The sequence below is a fragment of the Colletotrichum orchidophilum genome (assembly GCF_001831195.1).
Source record: "Colletotrichum orchidophilum strain IMI 309357 chromosome Unknown Scaffold_31.1, whole genome shotgun sequence".
Classification (NCBI taxonomy): Eukaryota; Fungi; Ascomycota; class Sordariomycetes; order Glomerellales; family Glomerellaceae; genus Colletotrichum; species Colletotrichum orchidophilum.
Genome location: NW_019172987.1, coordinates 27,464 through 53,907, shown reverse-complemented (window position 1 = coordinate 53,907; position 26,444 = coordinate 27,464). Strand labels below are relative to the sequence as shown.

General features: G+C 53.8%; 10 protein-coding genes across 10 annotated transcripts; 5 read left to right on the top strand and 5 right to left on the bottom strand.

The window, feature by feature from the left end:
* Window positions 1-2,192: 2,192 nt before the first annotated feature.
* Window positions 2,193-4,165, top strand: CORC01_04630 (R3H domain-containing protein; the record flags this gene model as incomplete). The annotated part of the gene is made up of 4 exons (XM_022616277.1): window positions 2,193-2,543; window positions 2,603-3,125; window positions 3,186-4,049; window positions 4,110-4,165. The coding sequence occupies 4 exons, from the start codon at window positions 2,193-2,195 to the stop codon at window positions 4,163-4,165; spliced, it is 1,794 nt and encodes a 597-aa protein (XP_022477128.1).
* Window positions 4,166-6,053: 1,888 nt separating this feature from the next.
* On the top strand, window positions 6,054-6,567 carry CORC01_04629 (uncharacterized protein; the record flags this gene model as incomplete). The annotated part of the gene is made up of 2 exons (XM_022616276.1): window positions 6,054-6,218; window positions 6,391-6,567. The coding sequence occupies 2 exons, from the start codon at window positions 6,054-6,056 to the stop codon at window positions 6,565-6,567; spliced, it is 342 nt and encodes a 113-aa protein (XP_022477127.1).
* A 295-nt stretch (window positions 6,568-6,862) lies between these two features.
* CORC01_04628 (uncharacterized protein) lies at window positions 6,863-7,162 on the top strand (the record flags this gene model as incomplete). Its single annotated transcript, XM_022616275.1, has 1 exon — window positions 6,863-7,162. One exon carries the CDS (start codon window positions 6,863-6,865, stop codon window positions 7,160-7,162), a length of 300 nt encoding a protein of 99 aa, XP_022477126.1.
* A 628-nt stretch (window positions 7,163-7,790) lies between these two features.
* Window positions 7,791-8,646, bottom strand: CORC01_04627 (histone H2A.Z; the record flags this gene model as incomplete). Its single annotated transcript, XM_022616274.1, has 3 exons — window positions 7,791-7,979; window positions 8,068-8,199; window positions 8,542-8,646. The coding sequence occupies 3 exons, from the start codon at window positions 8,644-8,646 to the stop codon at window positions 7,791-7,793; spliced, it is 426 nt and encodes a 141-aa protein (XP_022477125.1).
* A 655-nt stretch (window positions 8,647-9,301) lies between these two features.
* CORC01_04626 (uncharacterized protein) lies at window positions 9,302-9,718 on the top strand (the record flags this gene model as incomplete). Its single annotated transcript, XM_022616273.1, has 1 exon — window positions 9,302-9,718. A coding segment is annotated over one exon (417 nt), but the record flags the coding sequence as incomplete, so codon positions are not given.
* Window positions 9,719-10,696: 978 nt separating this feature from the next.
* On the bottom strand, window positions 10,697-12,746 carry CORC01_04625 (F-box domain-containing protein; the record flags this gene model as incomplete). The annotated part of the gene is made up of 3 exons (XM_022616272.1): window positions 10,697-10,976; window positions 11,030-11,241; window positions 11,298-12,746. The coding sequence occupies 3 exons, from the start codon at window positions 12,744-12,746 to the stop codon at window positions 10,697-10,699; spliced, it is 1,941 nt and encodes a 646-aa protein (XP_022477123.1).
* A 2,094-nt stretch (window positions 12,747-14,840) lies between these two features.
* CORC01_04624 (uncharacterized protein) lies at window positions 14,841-16,759 on the bottom strand (the record flags this gene model as incomplete). The annotated part of the gene is made up of 4 exons (XM_022616271.1): window positions 14,841-15,092; window positions 15,175-15,180; window positions 15,248-15,270; window positions 16,543-16,759. 4 exons carry the CDS (start codon window positions 16,757-16,759, stop codon window positions 14,841-14,843), a joined length of 498 nt encoding a protein of 165 aa, XP_022477122.1.
* An 873-nt stretch (window positions 16,760-17,632) lies between these two features.
* On the top strand, window positions 17,633-19,113 carry CORC01_04623 (uncharacterized protein; the record flags this gene model as incomplete). The annotated part of the gene is made up of 2 exons (XM_022616270.1): window positions 17,633-18,092; window positions 18,578-19,113. The coding sequence occupies 2 exons, from the start codon at window positions 17,633-17,635 to the stop codon at window positions 19,111-19,113; spliced, it is 996 nt and encodes a 331-aa protein (XP_022477121.1).
* Window positions 19,114-19,250: 137 nt separating this feature from the next.
* Window positions 19,251-23,233, bottom strand: CORC01_04622 (major facilitator superfamily transporter; the record flags this gene model as incomplete). The annotated part of the gene is made up of 8 exons (XM_022616269.1): window positions 19,251-19,283; window positions 19,370-19,890; window positions 19,952-20,155; window positions 20,221-20,594; window positions 20,693-20,858; window positions 22,267-22,546; window positions 22,616-22,792; window positions 22,868-23,233. 8 exons carry the CDS (start codon window positions 23,231-23,233, stop codon window positions 19,251-19,253), a joined length of 2,121 nt encoding a protein of 706 aa, XP_022477120.1.
* A 483-nt stretch (window positions 23,234-23,716) lies between these two features.
* CORC01_04621 (phosphoribosylamine-glycine ligase) lies at window positions 23,717-26,283 on the bottom strand (the record flags this gene model as incomplete). The annotated part of the gene is made up of 6 exons (XM_022616268.1): window positions 23,717-23,762; window positions 23,836-24,016; window positions 24,082-24,369; window positions 24,421-24,954; window positions 25,012-25,350; window positions 25,761-26,283. 6 exons carry the CDS (start codon window positions 26,281-26,283, stop codon window positions 23,717-23,719), a joined length of 1,911 nt encoding a protein of 636 aa, XP_022477119.1.
* Between the last annotated feature and the right edge of the window lie 161 nt (window positions 26,284-26,444).

Here is a 26,444-nt window from a genome sequence, read left to right as displayed (position 1 = left end):
ATATACCATTATATCCGTACATAGTGGTAAGGTGGTTAGGTAGCTAGGTGCGTTCCCACACGTTCCTCTGAGCGAGCCGACTGGACCCCAGAGGCTATGGGCCCCCCAATTCCGATATTCGCCATATCGTACGTACAGATACTTTGGGCAGAGAACCCTTGCCGAACCGAAGAGAGCCGGGGCATCCAGGCCAGCCAGACGGTGAAGACGTTTGTTCACTGACACTCCGCCTACTACTATGTATGTACGAACCATAGATACAGAGTACCTATCTTTAGTGGGTGGCACTAAGGTGAAGAAGAAAAGACACACTGACCTCGGGAATGTCAGTCCCCGCTGCCAGATGGATGGGCTATTAGCGGCGCTGTCAGTGTCAGATTTGAGGTCTGTTCAGCAAACCTAGGTACCTTAGTGAGGAGGGTAAGGTGTTGGTTGATATTGACCTGATGCAGTCCGAGTGAAGTATGTTTATGTGATGATGCACCTAGCTCCCCGCTCCCCTGACACGGTAGCTATGTCAACTCTCACTCTCTCGTCCTTCTTGACTTTCTCATTAGATCCTCAAGCACAAAAACAGAGCCACGGCGCAATCCACTCTCATCGTCGTCGGTCGCCCTAGGCCAACCCCCCCGACCCTGGTTCGCACCTGGCCCTGCCCTGTCAGTCTCCGGTGCTGGGTCCTGGACTCCTGGTAAGGTAAACCGTACTACGGATATGTAGACCGCAGAAGAGGCTCCTCTATTTTCCATTTGTTCCTCCACCGTCTGTTTCTGCCCTGTCAGTCATTCTCCTTGCCGTGGTGGTCCCTCCCGGGCCCTGTCTTCCTTTTGCCTTCTGCCGTCGGGTCGTCGCCACACCCTTCTTCTTGCCCTCAGTCTCTTGGATCCCCGTTGGCTAGTCCCCGTCCACACAGTGGGGGCCCATTTCATCAGCTGCGTCTACTGGGTCATCGTCGACGACGGGGGGTGAAAGTGAGAGGGATTGCAAGTCCAAAGGAAGGGGAGGGGACCAGAGGAAAAAAAAAAAAAAAGTGAAAGAGAAGCTCCCCTTTTTAGCCTCCTCACTTCAGCATCTTCTTATTTTTTCCCCCTTCCACGCTGCAGTAGCATATTTTCCCTCCTCGCTCCGAATCTCTCTTCATCCTCTTTAACCTCACATCTACCCCCCCTTCTTCACGGTTTCCCATCGTCCTTTGCCATTTGATCTCTGTGAGCCTCAACACCAGACGAAAGTAGCAGCGAAGGTCACCATCATATAGATTCTTCTTCTTCATCTCACCCGATCTTACCTTATCCTCCTGCCCCCTATTTCCCTCCTCCCACATACCACTCACCACCACCAACAAAGAGTAACACCCTTTGCGCCGTGCCCTATCCTCCCAGGCGCACCACACCAACCCCCAAGCGATCGCGTGTCAGCGTCTGCATCCGCGTCTGCGACTGCGTCAGTCTCTGGTGCTGCGTCTTCGGCGGAAAAACGAACCAACGAGCCAGCCCCGGGCTAAGCAAGAGAAGGAGAACCTGGCAAAGCAAAGCAAGCATCAGCCCGCCTGCGCCCATCCCGCAAAGAGCCCGCCACATACCATTGACTGGACCGCTCGCCCTCCTCCCCCACGCCCCTACATAATATCCGCCACGGCATTTTCTGTCCAGGTCACAGCGTGCGACTTTTTTTTTTCCCTCTCTTTCTCTTCCTCTCGGCTGCTTGCATCTCCTCCCATCCTGTTTTTTTGACCCATTTTCGGAGGGGGTCTCTGCACGACTATCACGACGAGCGATCCGAACGAGCGAACGGCCACCCATCAGAAGGGAATATCTGCGACTTCTGTTGCATGCCGCGTGTTTGGTGAGCTGAACTGCACTGCATCGCATCACAACCAAGGTTGCTGCCGCCGCCTCCGCCTCCGCCGCCGCTGTTGCTTTGGCTTTGGCTGCTCCGCATCGCCCGCCATCCTGAGCTCGCAAGTTCCCTGTCCTTACTCGCGTTGTCCACACACGCCAGTCGGTCGGTTTTGTCGAGGGCTTTTTTTTTATTGCTGCATCGAACAACTGCCCCCTTGCCAACCTGCTTCTCTCTCCCACATCGGCATTACCGCCTTCTCCCTCCCTCCCGCTCCCCGTCGGCACATCGTACGGTTGCTGGTTATCGAATCCAGTAGCTGCCGTGACCGCGTCTAGATCTCGAACAGGACAATGAGCCAGCAACAACACGACATGTATCTCGACTACTCAGCCCCCCCGAATCGCTCGCCGAGCTCCTCGAGGCAGTATGCGGGCGGCTTCCAATCCGGTCTATCCCTTCCTCGCCAGGCCCAGCGTCCATTCGACAACGGCTTGGGATCTTCTGCCCTGTTTCCTTCCGACCGTCTCGGTTACAACCCTAGAGCCATGGATCAAATGTCGGCCAACGGAATGCCCGGTGGATATATGCTGGACAACAGCCAGGCCTGGAACTATAACGCTGGTGGTGTCGCGACCGTCAACGGTGCCATGAATGGTGCCAACAGACAGAGGAGCGTCAACCGCCGAGCCGCCCTTCCCACTGTAAGTTTTCCTTATCTCTTCGTTTCCTACGACGTAGCCGGCATCTGACCGCCCGTAAGAACTGGACCGATCAAGGCCTCGGCATGCATGGCTCATATGGCTCCGGCCTCAATGGCGGAATGTCGAATGGTCTCCGCTATGATGGACAGGGTGATATGCGTCCTAGCTCTCAGACGGAGGAGCAACTGATCCCCACCGCCATTGTCATCAAAAACATTCCCTTCGCCGTGCGAAAAGAGACTCTTGCAGCCGTCATGTTGGAAATGCACCTCCCCCAACCCTATGCCTTCAACTACCACTTCGACAACGGCGTATTCCGTGGTTTGGCCTTCGCCAACTTCCAGTCCCCCGAAGATACCAAGATCGTCATTGATGCCATGAACGGTATGGAGGTCCATGGCCGAAAGTTGAGGGTAGAGTACAAGAAGATGCTGCCAGAGGCCGAGCGAGAGCGTATCGAGCGCGAAAAGAGGGAGCGACGCGGTCAACTCGAGGAACAGCATCGCGCCCCGATGCTTCACCAGCAGCCATCTTTGCAGACCCTGAACAGCGTCTCTAGCAACCCTCCCCGCGGTCCCCTGGGTACGTTGAGACGAAACCACAATAATTTTTTTATTGGACACCTGCTGACCGGCCACACAGAAGGAGACATTGATCTCAACGATCCCGAGACTCTCGAATTCTACACCGAGCTCACTCTGTTCAAGCGTGACACCAGCCGTGAAATTCTCATCTTCCCCAACTCTGTCGCCCCCGAGCAGCGCCGTCGGATCCACATCCTCGCACACCACATGGGCCTCGAGCATAACTCCGTAGGAGAGGCCGAATCGCGTCAGATCCATGTTGTTAAGCGTCAGCTTCCCTCGCCCACAGGTCAGATCCACTCTCCCGCTGTTGGCTTGGATTACCACAAGAAAGGTCTGAGCAGGGCGGCCACCTTTGACTTTGCTGCCGACAGAGAGGCACGGAGCGCCAGCACCAACTACTCTCATGCCATGGGCCGTCAAGGTCCGACTTTGGAGCTTCCTGGAAGTCCCGATGGGAACGGTCTCGCCAACCTTCGGGCTGCAAAGAGCTTCGCCGATTTGCGATCCTTCAGTCCGAGCCCGTCCGCGTCCTCTTCGAGCTATTTGACGGCCATGAACGGTATCGGCAACATTCCCCAGTCTGGCAACTCGGGTGCCCGCTTCGGTGACTACAACGGAGGCGTCAACCAGTCCGGCGCGCTTGCCACTCCCAACTTGACCCCTACCTCTGGTACGGTCGGCACTCCTGGTACCGACAGCAGTCTGCTGAGCTCTCTCGGTGGACTCAATCTCGGCTCCTATGAGTCGGCCACCCATTCCCAGGCACGAAGCACTCCTGGCGCCATCGGAAGCCAGCGCCCCGGCGCCAACAGCGGCAACCGCAACGCACCTGAGAGACAGCCCAGAGGCCCCGAGTGGGAAACCACTGCCGGCTTCAATGGCCGCAACCGTTCCAACGGCCACATGCAACGTGGAAGCGGTAAGTCTCTTTGATCGGCAAAAGGCATACGTTGAGTTGCAGGACTGATCCCCACACTAGACTCTTCCGACAACGCACCTCGTGCTGGAAGCGCCGGCGCATCTCGATTCCACTAGACAAGAACCCTAATTAACCTCACCGAGACTGCCACGACAACCATTACAATGAGGAAACGATTCATGACTCGCGACGCATAGAGACTACAAACGACATTCGACGAGTTCACCCAGCCCACCCCAGCTCGGTAATCGACAAACCCCCCCTGTGTTATATCTACCATTGCTTTTCATGATGGACACTCTCCCCCACAACCACCCCATATTGCTTATAATGATGATTTGTTGGACATGAGCCTTTGGCAGCGTCATGATCTTGCGCTCGGCCGTCTCGGATTTGGTGGATAGAAGAATTCCCAGTGTCGCGGCGGCATCCGACTTCGGATTCACGGCACCCGCCCGGCAAGGAAACCTTGGCTCATGGCTGTTTCAACGACCAGAGAAGGATTAACGGAAAAGAAACTTGGATACAAGAAAATACCTGATATGGGCAACCATTTCGACATGGCAAAAAAAGGCCCATGGGCGGTCCCCCTATACCCTCCTGTTTCCCCGCCATACCTCCTTTCATGGCGCGCGGGAGCATATGAACCACCCTTGACGATGAATACGCTGTTACGACCTCTTTATGTCTAGATAGCTGTACCAGCATGCTCGACAAAAGCCGCTTATTTTGGATGACGAGACCATGCCCTTCGGCGACCATGACTATACCCACCTAATTACCACGGTCCGGCAATTCTTGAACAGGACGATCCAAGACTGATGTTGCCTTTGGACTCTCTTTTTGACGGTCCAGATCGGTCGAGTGTCGACTCCAGAAAAACAATGCCAGCCCTTGATTGGGCTCACCGAAGAAAAAAAAAGTTTGAACTGATTTTGGGCGTTTGTTTTGCGCCAGCATTTCCTGATTTCTTTTTTATCCGGTTTATCGGGCCTTGATGTTTCCTGCAAGCCCTGAACCGAACCCTTCAAACTGCTCTGTTGCAATTTGGAGTGAGGCTCCCATGGAGCACTGCCGTTCCCTTCATGGGTAGTCTTTCGGGACATGTAGGCGGGAACAACGGCGTTGAGGCTGCATTGTAGGCCGATTGGTCGTGGTTTTTGTGTCTGGTCTTTCAAACGACCTATTACTGCTAGAGTTTACCGTGTTATTTTTCGTTGGGTTTTACATGCATTTGCGAGCATCTGAGGAAGGATGACAGGACGAGATCAGTAGACGATCCAATGTCGATATTTAAGGAGACACACGAGAGAGATGTGATGGCAGATGCGAGGGCTGGCCAAACTGTTTGCGTGTAATGTGCATGGGCACAAGGATAATTCCGATGAGAGGATGATGATGTACCGAGAGAGCCGCACACACTAGGCCGCTATGCTATTTTGCGCCTTGTCAAATATACTGCGTTTGGTTTCATCCCGAGTCACTCGGCCATGATGTGGTGATCAAGGACAACCACCTTAGTGGATGCTCATAGGACCATATGCCAACGGGAAGCGAGTCTTCCTTGCTGTGCATTCCAGGTTGTTCAATTCTACTACCCATTCCTGAAGGGAAAGGCTGTTGTTGTGTTTGAACATATGAGTTGGGTTCCCACTCAGGTCAAAGGTCTTACAAAGAGGCACGGAACATATATTCGTATTAAACTGTTTCGTGGTATCGCAGGGGGTGGGTGGGCGGTAAGACGATCCTTTGTCTCATGATATACGTTGTGATGGAGGTGTTGGATGGTGGGCGGCGAAATCTGGCCCAGAAAGACTAGCTAGATTTTGAAAATATTGATGGAATAACAGTCAAAGTTAAGCAACCAACTGCTTGAATTTTATGAGGCCACGATAACGACGTTTGGGTGATTTGTCCGGACAGTATTTGTTTTTACGTAGCGGGTAGGCAGATGAAGACAGCCGCACCCCTCTTCCCCCCCTATACTCCCAAACATTTACACACATGTCCCCACCTACCGTACAGACGTACAACTCAGGCCTCATGTCGCTGGTCTCATTTTTGGTTGTTCTTGAGATTGTCAGGGAGCGGCATTTTGATGCTTTACATCCCCCGTCTTGGAGACCGTTCAAGGAGCATAACCCCCTCCGCTCCTCGTTCCCTCCTCGGGTGAACGTGGGCGACCTTTTGCCATAAGGTCACCATCGTTTCTGCGTCCCATTCGATAAGTTTGACACATGATGGCCAATCATCCCCAAGAAGACCAATCCAGGCATCTGGGATCCTCGTCGTTTGAGCCAGACAAAATCTCTCACCAGTCCCATCTCACCACCAACAACAGTCCATCTCACCGCGTCTCATCATTCTCGCCTTCATCCCCGTCGCCCGCATACTCCGCCCCCTTTCCACCATCTTCCTCCTCCTCCTCCTGCTCCTCCTCCTCCTCCTCGTCGTCATCACCATCACCATCATCCGCACCAGAACCAGCACCAACAGAACTTATTCATATACCGCATAAATGGACCTGCAGACGCTGCCGCATCCAATACCCCCTCTTCTGCACCAACCGCTGTCTCGAGTGCAACGACTACTTCCGCCATGACCGTAAAGAACGACACGAACCGCAGGCCGACTGCGAGACGTTTAGTGACGACGATGATGAGGACGGCAATGAGACGACGATGGAGATAACGACGATGAGGACGACAACGGATGACTACGACTACCACAACAGTCCCAGTCCCAGTCCCGACGAGCCGCCAGTCCCGCCGCCCAGTCTGCCATCCCTCTCGCCCTTGTTCGAGCACAACAGGATGATGCTTAGCTTAGACGAAGGTGCTGCCGAGTCCCTCTCCCTCGCGGCGACCCTCGCGGCGAATTACTTGGCAAGGCCCCGCGGTGTGACCCGGGCAGCAGCCTCGGTGGACGACCCAACACGAGGACTGCCACGGGAGGATCCGACGGGGAATTCGCCGTGGCTGTTGGAGATGCCTGAGGAGTCGCAAGATGCTGGCAATGAACCCATTCGCGAGGATGCCGAGAGTGGACAGATGATGGGAACCCAGTGCGGTCAGCCTGATTGGTTGATAAATGGATACTGCTCATGCGTATGAGCTGTCTAGCCACTGACTGGCGTGTGTCGCCTTAGCTTGTTGGATTCAGAGTTGTCCAGACACCTTGATACTTCAGTATACCCTACACCACCGATCCACATGCATAACCCCCCCTTGGACGGAAATCAGGACTGCACCCCAATTACAGTTTTATTCATCTACCTAAGCCCATCAGCTAGTGCCTTGTCCGCGCGTGCCTTCTTAGGAATCGAAACAGGAACCTCGAAATGTTATACATTGTGAGTGAGTGCCAGACTCGAGGCGAATCTGCGTGGGCTTGGAAAGTGCAGGTACTTGGTTTGACCAGGTACCCTGCAATCCTTTTATTCAAGGCGCTCATGGCTCATCTGCCATCTTTCTCAGCACCGTACCCCGTTGACGTCCAAGACGGAATTGCGTGCAACTCTGAACCGTTGCATGCCTCTCCTACTCTTGTTTCCAAATGTTATGAGTAGATTATTCAACCTCTGGCACACCTGCATCATCGTCGTTTCTGACCAGTGTTTTAAGGAAAGCGGAAAAAAAGCATCCCTTCAGACCGAACCACTCCCAAATAACCGTCCTGAGAAAAAAAAGCCAACCGGGAATATCAACATTATTGTTGTTCTTGTTGTGCAAGACGCGGGTTTTATGCCTCGAGCGCCTTGGCCTTCTTCTTCTGCTCGACCTTGAGGAGGAGCGCGCGGTTGATGTGTGGCAAGACACCACCAAATGCGATGGTGGCACGGATCAGGGTGTCAAGTTCCTCGTCACCACGGATGGCGAGTTGGAGATGGCGGGGAGTGATACGCTTGACCTTGAGGTCCTTGGCAGCATTCTATGAGGCGCGTGTCAGCAAAAAATTAAAAAATCAGGCAGAGACCGCGATGAGTCAACGGGAGGCGCGCGGAGGGATGGAAACTTACGCCTGCAAGCTCGAGGACTTCAGCAGTAAGATACTCGAGGACGGCGGTAACATAGACGGCGGCCTTGGCACCGACACGCATCTTGTTCTGGGTGTTGGCCTTGAGGAAACGCTTGACACGACCACAGGGGAACTGGAGAGTCTGTGTTAGCAAGCCGCGACTGCTAGCTTGAGAAATTTTCATTGCTGCGTGCGTTCCGGGCCTTGCGCCATCACTTTCAAGCCCAACGACATCGTGCACGCGACAGCATCCTCTCCATCATGCAATGCGACCTTGACGGCGTTAAAATGATTGCGCAAATTAACCGTCATGGGCAGAAGACGCTGCGCGACACGAGATGATGGATCGAAGGCGATTCTGACTTGTGTTGCGGTGGAACGCGTCGGAGACGGGGGGGTCGTCGGTCGATGCTCGATATCGGGGCCCAAAAATCGACGTGCAAAACCGGCGCATCATCAGCAAAGCGCAACTTACCTGGAGACCAGCGCGAGCAGAGTGGCTCTGCTGCTTCTTGGGGACTTCGGCCGTAGCCTTGCCTCCGGACGTCTTTCCGCCAGACTTTCCCTTGCCGCCGGCCATTGTTGATGTTGATGCGAGGGCGCGAAAGGGTTTAGATAAATTCGACGTCGAGTATAAATCCGATGATTCGATCAAAGTGGGGATGCGCGTGTCGAATGGAAGGTTCAAAAAAGGACTGTTATCGAAGAAGACTGTTCCGGTGTTGGGTTGGAGTTGGAGGGGTTGTCGAGGGAAGCTTGGGTGGAGGTGGATGGAGATGGCAGAAATTTAGTTCGAAGGCTGAAAGTGATTGTTGTTGTTCGTCGGTGACGGCAGGAGAAGAGGACAGGGGGGGCGAATGGGAGCGAGGGAGCTTCGGTGCGTGCAAGAAAATCGCGGTCGGTGTGGTGTGGGAGGTGAGAGGGAGGGGGGGGGGAGAGGGGACGATGGGGGGGACGAGTGTGGGTGTGGCGGGGGGGGGGAGGGGGGGCGGGCGGGGGTGGTGGGGGGAGGGGACGTGGCGGGGGGTGGGGTGTGGTGGTGGGGGTGGTGGTCGGACTTGATAGGGTGGGGGGGGGGGGACCGTCGATGGGTGTGCCGGGTGCTGGTGCTTGCTGGTGCTGGTGCTGGTGCTTGCTGGTGCTGGTGCTGGTGCTTGCTTGCCTCTGCGGTGCTTTTCGTTTCTGAGCAAGTCCACGGCGCGGCCTGTGTCTGCTTCTGCTTCCTATGACCACCTGCGCCTCTGTGCTGCCTCCTTGCTCAGAGTTTTGCTGGTTCGCTGTCCGCTGTTCCTATTCGTCGGTTGGAGCTCTGTTGTGGATGGCTGTGTTATGGCGCTAGCGTCCAGTGCCCAGAAATTGTTGACAGAATGTTATTGCCGGAATGTTGCGCGGGTGCCGGAGTAAACCCGAGCCGCATCGAAGGAGCCCACGAACCTTGGCCCGAGCGGGCTGTGAGTGAGTCTGGTGAACGAGGCAGGAGAGGCAGCTGCCCAGGACGTAAGTACATGGCACTCGCCATGTTGGAATCATCACAACGCCAGAAAAGAGTCAAGAGTAAAGAAAAGGACCTGCTCAACTCGAGGAGATCACCTGGAACCCAGGAGACGCCGTGGCGGCAAAGAAGCACATACCTTGAGCCTACCTCGAAGTGAGGCTCTGCGACGGATACCAGCAGCAGGCTTCGGCCAAGCTCGCTGCACTGCAGCAGGATGGTCAAGCAAGGCTCAGAGAATAATGAGAAGTGGCCTTCAGATCAGATTGAGCCCTGATGCAGCCTGTCTTGGGCCGTGGAGGTGAGTGTTGTCATTTTGACATGATCGTTGCTGATGATGGCCTTTGATGTCGACGCAAAACGCAGACCGAGAAAGCGTCCCGCACGAGGCTTGTGACAGCCTGTGGCGTTGAAACCCACGTGACGTGGCTGGTGCTCCATTCCCGCCAACTGTTTCACGCGTGACTGGTCAAGGTCAGCGGGGCCTGGACTCGATCGGATGACCGGCCCCATAAAACGCCAGGAAGATCTGGCACCCATGGAGCTCGGGTCTCACCCGGATCCACACAGCCACTCTCTCGCGGGATCCAGAGCAGTTTGTTCAGTACCTTGAGCATGCATGTCTGGGGTTGCCGCCTATTGTTCGTTCTTGTTCGTTTACACGTAACTTCATCGTTGAGAGACTGGAATCTGACGGCACACACTGAGAAATCTCATCTGCCCTAAGTCGGCAGCCGTGTGGCAGAGATGGGTTCGTCCATAGTACTGCATGAGGTACCTAAGTAGGTCTACTATCAAGTCTCTGCTCTCGACGACTCAACATTTTGAATGTCTTCCAGCTCCGACTGAGCATCAAAACTGCTCGTCATGGCCATTACCAGCGCCATGCCCATTACCAGCGCCATGCCATACTGTGAAACCCAGCAGGCTTCTGAGCCTGTATCGCCTGCAATCATACATTCTGCACGCCATGGTATTCGCAATCTGCCAAGCGACCATTAGATCCCAATTCCATGCCAGTTGCATCAATTACGCTTGTCATCAAAACCAATCTCGCAGTCTTCGCTTTCGTAAACGCCTTTCATTATCAAACTCCAGTGTGTTCGTCATCGTGATTGTTTATCGCTTGGCATTTCGTTTAATACATCATCGTCATGATCTGCTGTTGCTGCTGCCGCTGCCGCTGCGCATTTCTTTCCGCGAGAATTCTCTTGACCCGTCGTCGGCCTGTGTTGATGAAGTGGTATTGCGGCGGGTATTCCTGTTCCACCGCTTGGGGGTACGTCCAGTACACGAGCCCGGCGAGAATCATGTTGACGAACCGGGCGGCGGGCTTCAGTCGGGGTTTCTTGCGCGCAAAGTGTCGCCATTCGAATGTGAGCACAATGTTGCCCAAGATATTGAGGAGGCGGAAGAACCTATGCACTGTTTAGTTTTCCATGGACATGAGGCGAGAGTGATCCCAACTTACATGTTAAGCACGATAAAGACCAGTGTTACTGTGACCCGTCTGTCAAAGAGTCCGGCGACGCCATCCTCGACATCCTTGATCAGAACGTAGATTGGGACACACCACAGACCGAATATTGCCGTCTCAAGTATCAAGGAAAAGTGGTATGTGCGCTTATGTTCGCCTCTGACAACAAGTAGGGCCAAGCACCACCACAGGAGGACGAAAGCGACCTAACCGCATTAGAAATCCAGTTTGTGAAAAGGGTGCAGTGATTCCATATACTCACAATAGACGGTACCAAGACGAGAATCTCATCTCGAAAATACCTCCAGCAAAGCGCACCAGCGACGATGCCAAGACTCAGCTGAATCCAGCCCAAGACGAAGTACACCAGCAAAACATTATTGTAGTGATTATAGCAGCCCTTATGAAACTCGGGCTGGTTAGGCGCCGAGGCACTGGCGACTGGATACCCGCACCAGCGACAGATCCATACACTGGCATAGTTGCCTAGCGCGACTTTCTTGCCCACGACCAGCTCGTTCTCTTGGTACGCGCAATCGACGCACTTGCTGGCGAGAGGGTAGCGCGGGTGGCTGTAGTCCGCCCAGAGCAAGCTACCGCGCGTGGGATCGTACTTTAGGCAGATGTAGCAATGTGCCAGCAAGGCGAGGCGGAACTGCTCGCCAAAGAGGTCGCGAATGGTCTCCTTTGTGAGAAAATTGCGGTAGAACCGGCACGTGCGGCGCAGGTTTTCGAGCTCGCCGAACTCGAGGTAGTCGATGATCATGAGATGTAGCTCGGGCGGGAGGTCCATGAGGCTGTTGCCCGTCTTGGGGCCCAGGATACGGGAACGTCGGCGTGAGATCCGAGGGTCGAGTGAGGCGACCTTTTCAATGACCGAGTCCCGACGTGAGCGGGATGTGCGGGGCCTGGCGCTTCGGGCGCTGGTAGGTCGTATTGAAGCGCCATCTTTACAGGATAGTTGCTGCTCGAGCTCGAGGGGAAGTGGTGACTCGAGGGGTGAGGGCAGATACTGAGCGGATGAGGCTGCAGCTGAGAGGTTGAGAGGTTGGGGGGCTGGTGAGTTGGGGTGGACCTGAGGCGCGAAAGATATGGCTGACGGAGTAAAGGATGGCGAAGCCAAAGGTGCGCTGGGTGAGTGGACTATGTTCAGCGGGGCCGCCAATGGTGGTGCGGGTTGAGACTGCGGTCCGGGGACAGTGAGGGTTTGAGTGGTGATATTGTTAGTCAAGGTCTGGGCATTCGAGGTGGATGAGGACTCGGGTGAGTGACCGGTGAGACCCTGGAGGGTCGCGTTGTCCTGGGTGGGGGGCTGGGCTGATGGGCCCATGGTCAAGGTCGGGAGAGTGTGAGGTTCATGAGCCGTGTGAGCGGGTGGCGGTGAGGCCGGCCCAGAATCCGGCGAATTTACAGTCGGGGTGAAGGGCGGCGGCAGTGGTGATGCAAGCGGCACGGCCGTGTAGTTAGATTGAGAGGCCGTGTGAGCCGGGAGTTGAGCTTCAAGATCGGGTTGAATGGTCGGTGCGGGAGCGGGTACGGGAGTCTCCTCGGCGCTGGTGGACGAAGCGGTTAAGGATGGGGCCGATGAAGCCGATGAAGCCGCGAATGACTGAGATGGTTGCTGATCATCTTGGGAACCTTGGACCTTTTTGCGGACGCCGCGGGCAGCGCGGGAGATACCCCTCCCGAATGAGCGGACAACATCATCCATAGTGAGCCCCGGATGAGAGATGGTCGAGCGAGGAGCCGGTGGTCGTCTGATGCACTGTCGACGGGATATGTGCGTGCTCGTTTGACGGCGAGAGAGGTCTGGCGGGTCAGCTGGCGACCGGGGATCTCCTCGTCAAGAAGGGTTGAAACTGCTTGGAACCCGGGGTGCTACAGAGAGGCCGATGTGAAACGGGTCTGCAAGCCGCGCCGGGAATCCTGGGCGAATGTTGGGGGCGATGCCGAGGAATTGGGCGAGGTGACAAGAGCGTTAAGTTGGAGTAAGCGTCGGACGTGTGGTTGAATGAGCGCGGGGGCGACGGTGAGTGAGCGAATAAGTGAGAGGTTGGTTCAGTGGTCTTAGCCAACGTCTGCGATAGTAGCCTCGGTGGCCGTAAACCGGTAGGACATTGTTTTGGTTCAAACTGTGAGGGAGGGGGAAAAGATGGAAAGGAAGAGAGAAGGGAGAGAGAGGAAACGGGACAAGTGGAGGAGGATGAGGAGGAGGAGGCGGTAGTGGTGGTGGTGAGAAGTGAGGATTGATTTGTGATGTGGTAGGTAGCCTGCCCGCCGTTGGTTTGTATCTTTTCTTCTTCGTCGTGTCGGTGTCCCTCGTGACGCTTGCGACCAACGGTCCTGATTCGACCTGGTCTGATGCAGGGTTGCTTTCTGGTCTCGTTGAATCCTTGAATCTGGGGTTCCGTTCGAGTTGGGATGCAGCAGCCAGGCGCAAAGTTTACCCAGGCGTGCCAGGCAGAAAAAGAGAGAGAAAAGACGACAGGAGTGAATAGGCTCCGCGCAAGACTGCAACGCAGTCTCACCTTTTTAGAGCGAGCTGCAACGAACGGGCTGGAATGGGCGACCACCACGCGGCGATCGCAAGGGGGGCACTTAAGCACTGCGGCACTGGGGGGGTTGGCAAGTTGGGTTGTCCGGTGCTTGCGCAGGGCCGCAGGCGGGTGCGCCCCCTGGGAGAATAGAAGACGCCGGGCCTCGACCTGAGGGGTACACAAAGGTGGTGCTGTCGTCGGGTGACCAACAAAGTACCTCGGTTGTCGAGTGTCCCGCGGGAGCACGCGGTGGGGTTCCGGTCTGTGAGCACCCGTCGAGCGTTCGGGCGCCAACAATCAGCAATGGTCAGTGAGGGCGTCTGCTGGCCAAGCCAAGCCAACATGAAGGGATCGATGTATCGTAGTTCGTCTGTCTCTGGTGGGAACAACAACAAACAGGAACAGCAGGGTCGATAAGAGAGAAGAAGCAAGGCTGGGGAAATCGGCCAAGTGCAGAGAACAGAATCCCCAAGACCGTGTCTTGGTGGTGCTGTTCGTCCGCAAGCCACCGAGGACTCTCCTTGTAATAAAACCTGTCCGTGTTGACGAGATGATGATGATGAGTGCCGACGTATGAATATCCGTACGGGTACTACAAGGAGGCAACGCCAAGCCAGGATGCCCGCCTGCTCGGCACACCACTTTCTGCCGCTCAGATCAGCCTCAAGCTTCGTCAAAACGTGGCCAAGCAATCCCCAATCCCCACATCCATCTTTAGCAACGCTGCGGGCTTGATGGTGTGTGTTGGGCTTTGGGTGTGTCGCATGTTTCGAATCCTAGGGGCTTCCGCGCCGCCCTAGCTACTAGCATGGCATGGTTATCGGCATGATTTCTAGCACGTCTTCCAGTTTGCTGCTTTCTAGCTCCCGTGCGACCTTGAGAGTGCTGGACCGGCAGCTGGGTCGGGCACGATGCACGATCCCTCAGTCGTCTCCATGTGGTTTGTTTCTCGAGTTTTATATGCTTAAGAATATCGTTGCATTCTTTGGTGGCGAGACGTTTACAACGGCCAGAAGCATGGACGCACTTCATCAGTCACCACATCAGCTGACAGCACGGCAGCTTTCCACATATGCCATTTTCAGGGAAGTTCCCAGTTGATTCAATTCAATTTCTCCGTGCTTGACAAACCGGCCTCAAGCCACCGGCGACACGGCATGCCTCCGCTGCCCAGTGTCTAACTAACGGCAGCCCACTTTCGTCTCCGGAACCGATCCGTACAGTCACTTCAACCCTGCAAAGCCCACACATCTTCGCTGGCTCGTTTCTTATGTGGACACCGCCTGGACTTTTTCCACAGCCTTACCGACCGCCCCCTCCTCAAACGTAGCATCGCCGTGCATACCCGCCTCCTTGGAAATTTTGACATCCTGACCGTTGAACAGGACGCCGGTTTCCTCGACGATAAGTCCTTTGATTTCCACAAACAGGAACCAGATGTAAACCACCTCAACGACCAAGATGACAATGTAGACAAAGTAGAACTTCCAAGCCAGCGACAAGAGCCTGATGGGATTGACCTATTGGTTCAGGACACCAGAGAGCACCGTCATTCCCACATGAGGCAGATTGCCAGTCCCTTGGCAGATACTTCCGACGTACCAGATACTGTTATACATTACTGTGAGTCTGCCTCGGCACTGAGTATAAGCGAGTTCCATGATCAGAAGCGGACCTGCCTCGATTGAGATGTTGCATCTATGATAGTCAGTGACCAAACCAGTAATTCGGGGCATGAGTGCCTGCTTACCCGAATCCACGAGGAAACGACCCCCGGTGAACAGGTTCGTGGGGTGATTCGGGATAAAAAAAAATGGGTTGAATCGATCGAATACAGATTCTCACCAGTCGTAGCATGGTTTACGGCCTCGGAAACACTCGTGTGGTTGCTTTCCCGGCATCGAGGCGACTGAAATCATCAATCGTCTGAAGATGCGGGATGAGCGCGCATGAGCTGGTTGGTGCGTTCCCCAGCCTGTGTGATGAGGTTAATCTTATCTGGTCTAACAAGGAGCTGGGTCCGGTGCGCTGTTGGCGCTTCTTTTGAGTAACAGACGGCACTGAAGAAGGCAGAAAACATCGATCATAAATGAGAAACTTGATTGGCCTTTTCCCTGACGCCTATAAAGGTCTATCCGCCACAAAGCAACGAGACCTTGGCCATCTACATACCGCCCGACTTGCTGGATGACCCCCGAAAGCCCTGAATGTCGCTAGATCAGTATTCCATACATTCTCCCATTCAGTGAGGCAAGTACAACGGTTATGGTACGGTAACTTCGTCCTAGTGTACTATTTCATTACCGTGCCATCTCGGATCACATGAATTCTCTGGCCAGTTCGTGACGAGGTCTCTTCGAGGGCCGCATACTGCAACATGAATACTGTATAGAAGTCGTGCTTCCTGTCTGTCCCTCTCTTGATAATCCAGTCCAGCGTTTCATCTCTCCATGATATTGTCAGGCAGTGACGGTTCCCGATTTTTCAGACGCCGAGAAAGAGAGGAGAGAGAGAGGAGAGAGACAGATGACGCCGCTCGCAATATTCTCTGCAGACATGCTGCCATTGACGTTGCGACGGTCCAGCTGCTAGATTGAACCAAATATTTACACCAGGGAAATATTGTAAGCCCAAATCCCCAGTCGTCATGGGCCTTTTACTTGTGTTGCTTCCGGACCTAGTGACTCGAAAATGGCTTCATCCATGGGCAGATTAACAGCAAGCTCTGAATCTTGGATCAGTGGTAGCAGAACAAGGCTTGAAAACGACCAACGGTCGGTCATGAGTAGTGTTTGCCATATTCTTCTGTGAATTTCGAGATCGACCAGCTGTGTCCCTACAGTGAAGGTGCCAAGCTGCATGATGTTCCAGAGACTGAAGCCGGTGCCTCGTCCGTTGCGAGCAAATCAGCCTAATAGAGCAAGTCATACATGCCAATGCAGACGCATATGTCCACTTTTGATCACTTACGGAGGAATGAAGTTTCTAAAGAAGCGTTGAGATGAGCCTCGCAGAGGTCCGCGATGAGGATGTCCGCCTGAACATTTTCGGCGCTTACGTTGTCCAAATTTGCCAACAAGAGCCGCTTAGGTTCCTCCATCAGATCATTCTCAATGGCACGACTTCCATCATCGAGAGCAAACCGTGACCCGATGCTACAGATATCCAACAGGAGAATCCTGCTCATAGAGCCATCTTGAACCTCCTACCGAAGCTTTGCTGCCTGGAACAAACTATGCGGTCGATTAGTAGCTTGTCTAGGTAATAGTTAACGAAAGGTACAGCCGTGTGAGACGGTAAACCTAAGCCTTTGGTTGTTGAAGAAGTAGGCTCGGAACTAGCTACAGGTGTTGTCGGACGTGTTTGTTCGGGTTTCGGGAGCAGTTACAGTGGCGATGGGCATATGCGCGCCAGAGAACATGGCAGGCTCCTGGCCGGACAAGCATCGCAGGGCTCGCCTACTGCGAGACTACGACGAAGATATTTTAGTTTGCTCTCCCGACACTAACGACATGCTTTGGTGTCAATTCAGATAACGTGCGGGCGTATATGGATGCCATTCCGGAGCTCCACGTCGAATGTCATTGATGGAGGTAGAAAGATGCCTCTATTTACTTTCTCGGAAATTGGCGTCTTTCACTGGGCGGACCCGGAAACCCCGCAAACCAACATTCGGAGGATGCTAGCATACTGCTATGCATGAGCTGACGCCACTGAGGGGAAGCGAGACGGGCGTGGCGCGAATCTTTACTCGTCAATCGACGCTTTGCTATCCGGCGTGCCGGCATATCCCCTCATGCCTCGCATGTTTTGCAGATCCGGAAAGCTACTAACCAACGATCGGGATACGAGCCAATCATCTTTCACAAAGTTCGACGAGTGTTCGAGACTACCGATCCATCATCCTCTCCTCATGGACTCCCAATGCCCCAAATTCTTCATAGTAACTGTGAAGACGGTCAATTCCCTGTCTTGAACTTCTTCCTCCTCGTCCAATTTCTCTGTCGGCTTTTATGTCACTCATCTCCATTGTAGAGCATTGGACCAACAACCCGATACGATGACATTCCTTGACGCGACCCCTCAAGTCGCCGCGGAGATGGGTGACACTAGTGTCAACATCCATCACCTCATCCCAACGGATATGTTGAAGCCACTTTTGGTGGAGGTCGAGCGTTTCTTCACGGGGGCCGGTGAAGTTCAAAACTCGTCACCTCCTGTGACTATCATCGAGTTACATTTACAGGCATTGACACTTTTGACTGTAGGTTTGTCTACATATACGCCGGCTTTGCTGACGACAGATATCAAGAAGCTTCCGCGCGTAAGACTTCGCAAGGCCGAAGGTCATCTCGAGACGGCCGACGTCTTGTCAATCTTCAGCACCAGAAGCCGCAAAGCAGAGGCCAAGGTATTTAATCGACTGACGGAGAACCTGAAAGAGATAGACGAGCCGCACTCTACTGTTCTGATGGTACAAGTGAAAAATGAGTGCGGTGTACTGGGAGATTCCCACGATGGTTCAGAGCTGGCAAACATGGCCTTACATGAACCGTCCAAATGGACCTCGTGCACTTCCTGTCCACAGAGTAGAATCAGCTACACCATGATATGCGGGAACAGAACTCGACGCAATGTAATCACCAAAACTCACAGCTCGATGGGCCCGGCGATTGGGAATCTGTATTTGGGAGCAACCCCCGGACAGATGAGTTATTCATGGCATACAACCACGCCCTCTACTCTACTTGAATCAAGCCGCCAAGGCCGGGATAAAAGCGCATACTATCCCGTTTTACACCAACGTGTGAATGAACTGCGTCGGTGAAAATCGGACAAGGAATTTCCCGTCGTGGTAGGCGGCGGTAGCATGCCCAGAGACTATCCTTCTGGAGGTCCCGTGAGCAACGTAGTGGACCATTGGACGCGCTTCGCGCCGAGGCTGGACTTTATCGGACCAGATGTCTCATCTCGATGACTACGCCAGCTCATTTGCCAAGTACAGGCAACGGGGCCAGCCTCTATTCCATCCCGGAGCAAAGACGCAATGACTATGGCGTGCGCCGTATCTGGATTGCTTATGGCACCTACGGCGCCGTGGGGGTTGCTCCATTTGGTTTGGAAACCATCAAGCCGGAGGATAGTCCCTTTCCCAAACATTATGGTCTGCTGAAAGCTGCTTCGCTCATTGTTCTTGAAGCACAACGACACCCGAACAGATCGGTGATTTCATGCTTCGACGAACTTCCAGCCGATGGCTCCGGAAAGCACCCGAGCCCCGTCATCCGTCGGGTCTGGAGAGGCTTTGAGATGACGATAGGACGGTACTTCGTGTTCGGTAAGCCAGGAACAGGGGCTGGAATGGTGATACGTTGCGGCGACGGCAAGCTTTTGCTCATCGGCTGGGGCTTCCAGGTCAGAGCGAAGGCATTGGGCCAGAATCAGAGTTTTACCGGCATCCTGAAATTTGAGGAGAAGATTATAGAGTACGAAGCGACCGGCCGCTTGAAAATGATCAGGGTATTTATTGACTGGGGTTGAGACTGGAAGCGGCAGGTTCGCGATGATGCCGAACGAGGACCCGGATTAGGGTGGCTTTCCAATTTCTGTCATTATCCCGGCTAGAACAATGATTGCCGAGGTTATCCTCTACTCTCTGTCTTGCTAAACTTTATTGTTTAAGTGGCACTGGACCAAGATCTGTAGGCATCCTACTCCGAACAGATTTTGGCGAGCACCTTGGGTGTTAGCATTTGCCATGAATGATCGACCCAACTCTCATGTACTTTGCCATTACCATCGAAGTGAAAGCCGCGAGCATAAATCCACCGGCAAAGATCCAAGTCCCCTGGAACTCCCTCTGCACATCTGCCGTCCCGTTCCCTTGCGGGCGCTGCGCAGCACCCGCAATGGGGTTTCCAATCAACGCACCAAAACTCGCGATGGTATATCCCATGCCCACCCTCGTCCCGTATTCTGATATTTCATCCGTCAAGTTTGCAATGGTAGCCGGCGGCAACGATACCATGCCGCCCGAGACAAAGCCATACACGATTGATATCGCAACCAGTCCCGGCAAATCGTTCGCAAAGCGGAAGAGGAAGAGTACGGCAGCGGAACAGAGGCAGCAAGGGATCATTATGGTCATACCTCCGTACTTGTCGGCGAGCCAGTTGGGGGCTAGACGACCGAGAAGGCTCGCGGCGTTCATGGCGCTGAGGATATAAAAGGAGGTGTCTTGGTCTACGCCTAGGCGCATGGCGTACGCGTCCATGTAGAAGAAGGGGACGTAGACGGAGCCGATCATCAGAGCGAAGCCTGGAGGTCTGTTAGTGGATACTGTGAAACAATCGAAGCCTCTGTGAGGAGGACAACTAACCGATACAGAACGAAACATAGGGAACATCGCTGAAGTGCTTCAGGCGGAAGAGCGCACCACGTCTCTTGAGATTGGGTCGAAGACGCATGATGGCGATACACACCAGGAGACTTCCCATGACGATGAATGCGAACACTCGAACAGCCCAAGGAAAGCCAATAGAGGCGATGAGGCGTCTCTCCATTATGGGATACACGATCCCCGCTTTGTATTCCATCAGTATCCATGCTCTCGCGTATCGTGACGGCCAGAGGTTGTTCACAACTCACCTAAACTACTTCCCGTAGCAGCAATACCAGTCGCGACCATCCGCCTCCTGCGAAAGTAGAGAGGTATCACAGCCACGCACGTCAACCCAAGCAACCCACTGCCCGTGCCGACGCAGAGTGCCTGCGCAAGAAGAATCTGCCAATATCTCGTGCACAAGCTCAGCATGAACAGACCGAGAGATGTCATGGCAGTGCCGCAGATAAGGATGAAACGAAGATACCCCGCGTCGAGAAGCCAGCCTGCACAGACGCCGGTGAGCATCATCAGAAAGATCTGGATGGAGCCGATCCAGGCAATGGTCGAAGGGTTGAAGTCTGGGAGGAGGTTGTTTGAGTAGTAGGCTTGGAAAACTCCAAACGAGTTTGACAGTCCCCTTCATCGAATGTCAGCGCGCTTATTTGCCTTTGCTGTGACCTGGCGTCCGAACCACGTTCGACGCCGTCACGGTCAATGGGAATGTGGAAAACTTACCACGTGTTGGCAAACAAAATCCAGCTTCCAAGGACTTGAAGCCATGCGACAATTCCATGGTCCATGTCTAGCTCTTCCTCATCGGCTTGTGCTGTCTCGTCGTCGCTCGTTGGCGATGAGGAAACTTGTCCTTTCTCTCCATTAGATGCCATCAGGATCTGGGAGACTATCTTGGAGTCAGTGTCTTGACTTTCCGTCCTCGCCATGTCAGGTCACTGGAGTAAGGATAATCGGCCTGGACAGGTCGCTTTAGCTCCAAAAACAGTTTGTGAACCCAGGAACATCGAAATTTGGGTGGGCACTGAGCCGATGTTAGAGTTAGCCAAGTGCTTTCAAGCCGTTCTATGTTGGCAAAGTCAAGCCGAGGCTCCATGTCGTATTTCGTCAGATATGTGTCGGCTTACGAGGCAGGGTTGACATGCAAAAGCTTCACTTAGTGGATCCATTCAATGTTGTCTCTCTTCCTCGCACCTGATGTGACCAAAAGGAACCTCGCGCGCCGTCACCTTCGTTATAGGTGTCTGGCTGATAGGTAGGGGCCCATGTAGTTTGGTGTATGGCGTCCCTGCCCTGGTGCGTTTTCTCACGTTCTTCCTGTCTCCTCTGCCTATGGTGTGTAAGTAAGTCTCTCTTGTCGAGTCAAGCCGATGAAGCAACATAGGGCCTCGACAATTGGCTGGGAGACACCTCTGAGACTGATCACGCAAAGGTTGCTGGGGCAGGCCCCTCCGAGCATCGCAGGTGGGTAGAGCCGAAGATGACGAAAGCAGGGTATGAGATCCCTTCACTCCGAGAAACCCTTCCGTTAGGGCCGAGACATCAAAAATATTGTAAGCGTATGCCCATCCTGACTGTGAGCCATGCAAAACCGGTTCGCTAAGTTGACCACTAGTATGTGTGTAGGCTCACATAGAGCAACCCCTAGACAAGGGTGTTTTTTATGCCGGTTTGTCAATATGCCTTCGGCTAGGCGTGCACTCTGTCGGCTTCGGCTCCGGCTTGACTGTCATCGTAGCAAATTGTGGGAGATGAATAAATCACCACAGCAATCCGCACAGTCAGAGAGACAGGTGGTTGGATATGTACACCGACTTGCTCGACAGCGAGTAGAGAGCATTGGGTGTAAAAAGGGAGTTTATTTTCTTGCTTGCCAAATTGTTTCACGTGCATTCACCTGTGTTGTAGTAGGGCAAAGAGCAAAAGTTAGAGGACCCGAAGAGTGGCTTAGCCAATCGCGGTGAGGATTTGAGCCTCACGCGGGGGTCGAACCCGCAACCTTGAGATTAAGAGTCTCACGCTCTACCGATTGAGCTAGCAAGGCGGGTCTTATTTGTTGTCTCAACTGATTCGGATGAATGCTTATATTCTCTTTATCCGGTCCGTGCACCTGTTGCGTTGACCCTCTTGGTGATTTCTTTCTTTCCTCTCTCTGTCTCCTCTCATTCTCGTCGACGTCGCCCTCACCACTTTCATCCACCACTATTCTGCAGATCTTCAGTGTCTAAGTATTTGTCGAATAACTTCGCATAGTGTTTCTCTCCCCCTCTGAAGCAAGTGTCCCTCCCGCATATCACCAGCTACGATTCCTCCGGGCAAGAAACTCCTCGTCGTCTCCACGAACAGCCCAGCCATTGGTGGCTGAAAAAGTCGTGCGAAGAATTCCTCCAGCTGCTTGTCTCCCACCAACCTGACCTCGACCTTCTTCCATATCATGTCTTCGAACGCATTGTGCACATCTTGTGTTGCGTAGGACTTTGGCCCGTGCAAATCAAAGATGTAGGGATTATGTCGCATCGGCGAGCCGGCTGCTAGTGCTTCCCTTGCGCAGGTTCGGCCAACGTCCTTGACCGACACCTTTATCCCGTATTTCAGAATAAGTTCTTGGCGTATGCAAAATACCAGATAAAAGTCGGTAAGACTCACCATGGGAATTGCGTAATCCTCAGGACACAGCACAGAATAAAAATATGGCGGGTCATTCTTCACGGTCTCGAGGGCCGCCACCCAATTCTCCATGAAGTAGGCGCATCGGATAAAGATGACCTCGGGAGCCGCACCGATGAGGGCTTGTTCTGCCTCGTAATTCGTTCTTATCGCGCCCTACCAAGAATTGCATTGCATCCTTCAGCCGCCTGCCTGCCTGCCTGCCGCGAAGAATCTCTCTTCTCAACTTACCGTCCCATGCTCCAAGTGAGCGCCTATACTAGACACATACACCAGACGTTTTACCGAACACCCCGCCCTGCTAATGGCAAACTTGACGTTGGCAGCCATCTCCCGTGCTCTCGTTATCGGCTTGGCTTCGAAAGGCTGTGGAGGCGTGATGGTTACGACGGCATCGGCGCCTGCGAATTTGAGACTGCCAACATCAGCAAGGTCACCCTTGATGGCCTTGAATCGAGGATGATCCTTGAATTTAGCCGGGGCCCTTCCCAAATCTCTATAGACCCCTGTTACAGATGGCTGCGAGGAATGATCAAGGAGAAATCGAATCGTGGCCTGCCCAGTCCTGGGAGACGCTGGAACGACAAAAACGTTCATCGTTGCTGGTGATGGGGATAGCTAAAGCACAGCATAAGGTACGCAAGCTTACATCGGCCATGACCAACAACCGCCGCATTTGAGCTCTGGGACTTCTTGAAAATTATATAAAGAAAGGCTAGCTGTCGCATGACCCCAGACGACAAAGGTCTAGATTCGGTCCATCGGTCGCCTGCATCCCGCCATCACGGTCCCCCGATGCATCCGTGGCTGCAATGTTTCACCCTTGAAAGCTTCCAGGTTCACAGCAAAAGCCTCGAGAGAACCCCCATGAGTTGCCATGTCAGCTGAGTCTGGAGCATGAAGTTTCGACCCTTCCAGACCACCCCACCTCCCAAAATGTCCCGACGCTTGAGCCAGGCGATGTCGATTTGGCTTTCCGCCTCTGCATCTGCTGCCCAGGAGCCGTCCCAACTGTTCGTCCAATCACAAAAGGGACCTTGACAGCAACGGTGAAAGCTCCGATCTTGGCTACCCTTCGGCCTAATTGAGCCCATCTTCGGCCCTTCCCGGAGCGAGCTTCAGCGAGCTTGGTCGTGTCAGCCAAACGTTCCCATAGCAAGAGCGGAGCAGGAGGACAGGGACGGTTCGGTCTGACTCACCGCGCGGCAATATCCTTGCGATAGAACATGCCTTCGAAATATATACTTTCAATCCCCTCATAAGCAGCAGACACTGCATCCTCCAGAGTCTTGCCCGTTGCGGCAACGGAGAAGACGCGGCCGCCAGCTGTCACTAGCTCACCATTGATCCGTTCGGTTCCAGCGTGGAATATATGAACACCTACAAAAGATACAGCATTAGCGATATGTTCTATAGCTACCAAACCAAACTCTGCTTCGACTCACGTTCGTTAGTAGGTCCCAATCGGATAAAATCTCCCTTCCTGTACGACTCTGGGTAGCCCTCTGCCGCGACGGTGATGTTGCACGCAAACTCCGCGGACGTATCCAGCTTGACGTCGGCAAGCCTTTCCTCTACACAGGCGAGAATGATCTCGAGCAAGGTCTCGTCTGAAAGTAGAAGAACCATGCTCTGCGTCTCTGGATCTCCGAAACGCGCGTTGTACTCGAGCACCTTTGGACCCGAGGGTGTCATCATTATTCCTGTGAAGAGCATGCCGTTGAACGGTCTCCCTGTGTCTTCTGCTTAGCTTCACCTGCTACCACCATTCTGTTTAAACTTACTCTCAAGTTCAAGACCAAGGATAGTCGGCAGGATGATGGTCTCTTCGATATCGGCCATCTGCTCGTCAGTCACGGAAGAAACGGGGGCATAAACACCCATGCCGCCGGTATTCAGCCCCCTATCGCCATCGTGAATCCGCTTGTGGTCTTGGCCAGGCGGAAGAGAGAGAATCGATTTCCCATCAGTGAAGGTGAGGATGCTAATCTCGTAACCCTCGAGGTATTCCTCGATAATCACCTTGTCGCCAGCGTCACCGAATTTGTCCTTGAGCATTACGTCTTCGAGGGCTTTCTCTGCCTCTTGGACCGTCTCTGGGAGAATGACGCCCTTTCCTGCCGCGAGACCATCCACCTTGATGACCACTCTGCGACCAAGATTCCGTACATACGCCTTGGCCTTGTCACAGTCGACCTTGTCAAAAGTTTCGTACAGAGCGGTCGGAATTTTCCATCTACACATGAAGTCTTTTGCGTAGTCCTTGGAGCCTTCGATGATGGCCGCCCTTTGACTTGGGGAAAAGCAGCGAATTCCATCTGCATTTGCGTTAGACCATATTTACTCAGTTGAATAAGGTAGATCAAGTAACTCACTGTTTCTAAAGTGATCGCCCATGCCCCCGACAACGGCATCGTCTGGGCCAATGATGACAATATCAATTCCAAGACTTTTTGACAGCCCTACGAGGCCGTCAAAGTTATCAACGGCTACCTCGCGGCAGTTTGAGGCTTTCGCCAGTGCTTCGGTGCCTGCGTTGCCCGGCAGGACATAGACATGTTCAACTGACTGCGATCGAGTGAGCTTCCAGGCAAGGGCATGTTCACGGCCCCCTTTGCCGATGAGGAGAATCTTCATTTTCGAGTGCTCCGTCGACGGCATGCTTGACTTGAACTTCTGGTGATGATCGTCAAAGTGAGATGTGGAGGCTTGCACTCGGGAAGTCATCCGAGAACAAATTTCTCAGTGTGCAGGAAAGAAATGTGCTTGATTGGTTAATGTTGGGGACAGCGATGAGCAGGCTGATATAAGTGGCCGTTGAGGTGGGAAGATTTAAAGACTCATAAGCATATCGCAACCGACACTTAATGGAGCCCAAAGTCACCCGCGGAGGGCCACCACGGTGAACCTCACTTTCTCCGTGACCTTTCCCCACATCAGCTCTTCGTCAACCATGTAGCAGCTTCCAATCAGCAGTCAATAGCCATCCCTCTGCCGTGCGATGAAAGGCATCCGGCCCCCGAAAAGAACGAAAGGATCGTCCCCAGGCTGTATTATTTTGGGCCCGACGCCCACATGTCTGTCACCGGTCGGAAACACGCGTCGATTATTCAAATACGTCTACACTCCGGCCCCAAGAGTCTGTAGCTTGTCCTCTCGATTAGGGGCTCCGAATTCCATCGCCGTCGGGAGGAGGGGCCAAACTCCGCCATCTGAACGAGAAACGCCGCCGCCAGTTCTTGAGCCTTCCTATCGAGCTCTGCGTGAGATTTCCACAACTTGTAGGGCCGGTCGAAGACATTTTCACTTTTCCATCCCGCGAGCACAATCAAACAGGTGGTCAAGTCGAAAAAGGGCACTTCCAGGTCCTCAATCTTGGCAATTGCCCACGACGATGCCACCGCTTCTTGCACGCACCAGCAACGGCTGAAATATTGACGTTCAAAGATCTCAACCAGGTGAACCATGCATGTCTCGGGCAGGTCGTCGACCATGCTGCTTCTTAGATCCTGAACGGCGACGGGGTTCGAGTTGCCCACCGTTCGGTCCAGTAGCCGCGGTATGAGTGTGTACTTTGATCCTCGCGAGCCGTTCCGCGGCCTGGAATGTTTCTTGGGCTCCGGCAGTCTTAAGGCCGAGCCAGCCATTGACGCGAGCAGCGTCTTTGTACGCCAGCGTCATGTGCTGTACCTGCCGAGCACGCTTGTCCAGGTCGGACTGGTCTATACAGAGCGCATCCACCCACAGCCTGCGGACCTGAGTCGGCAAGCGCAGAGAGCGCAGAGAGCGCAGAGCGGCTTCCAAGTTT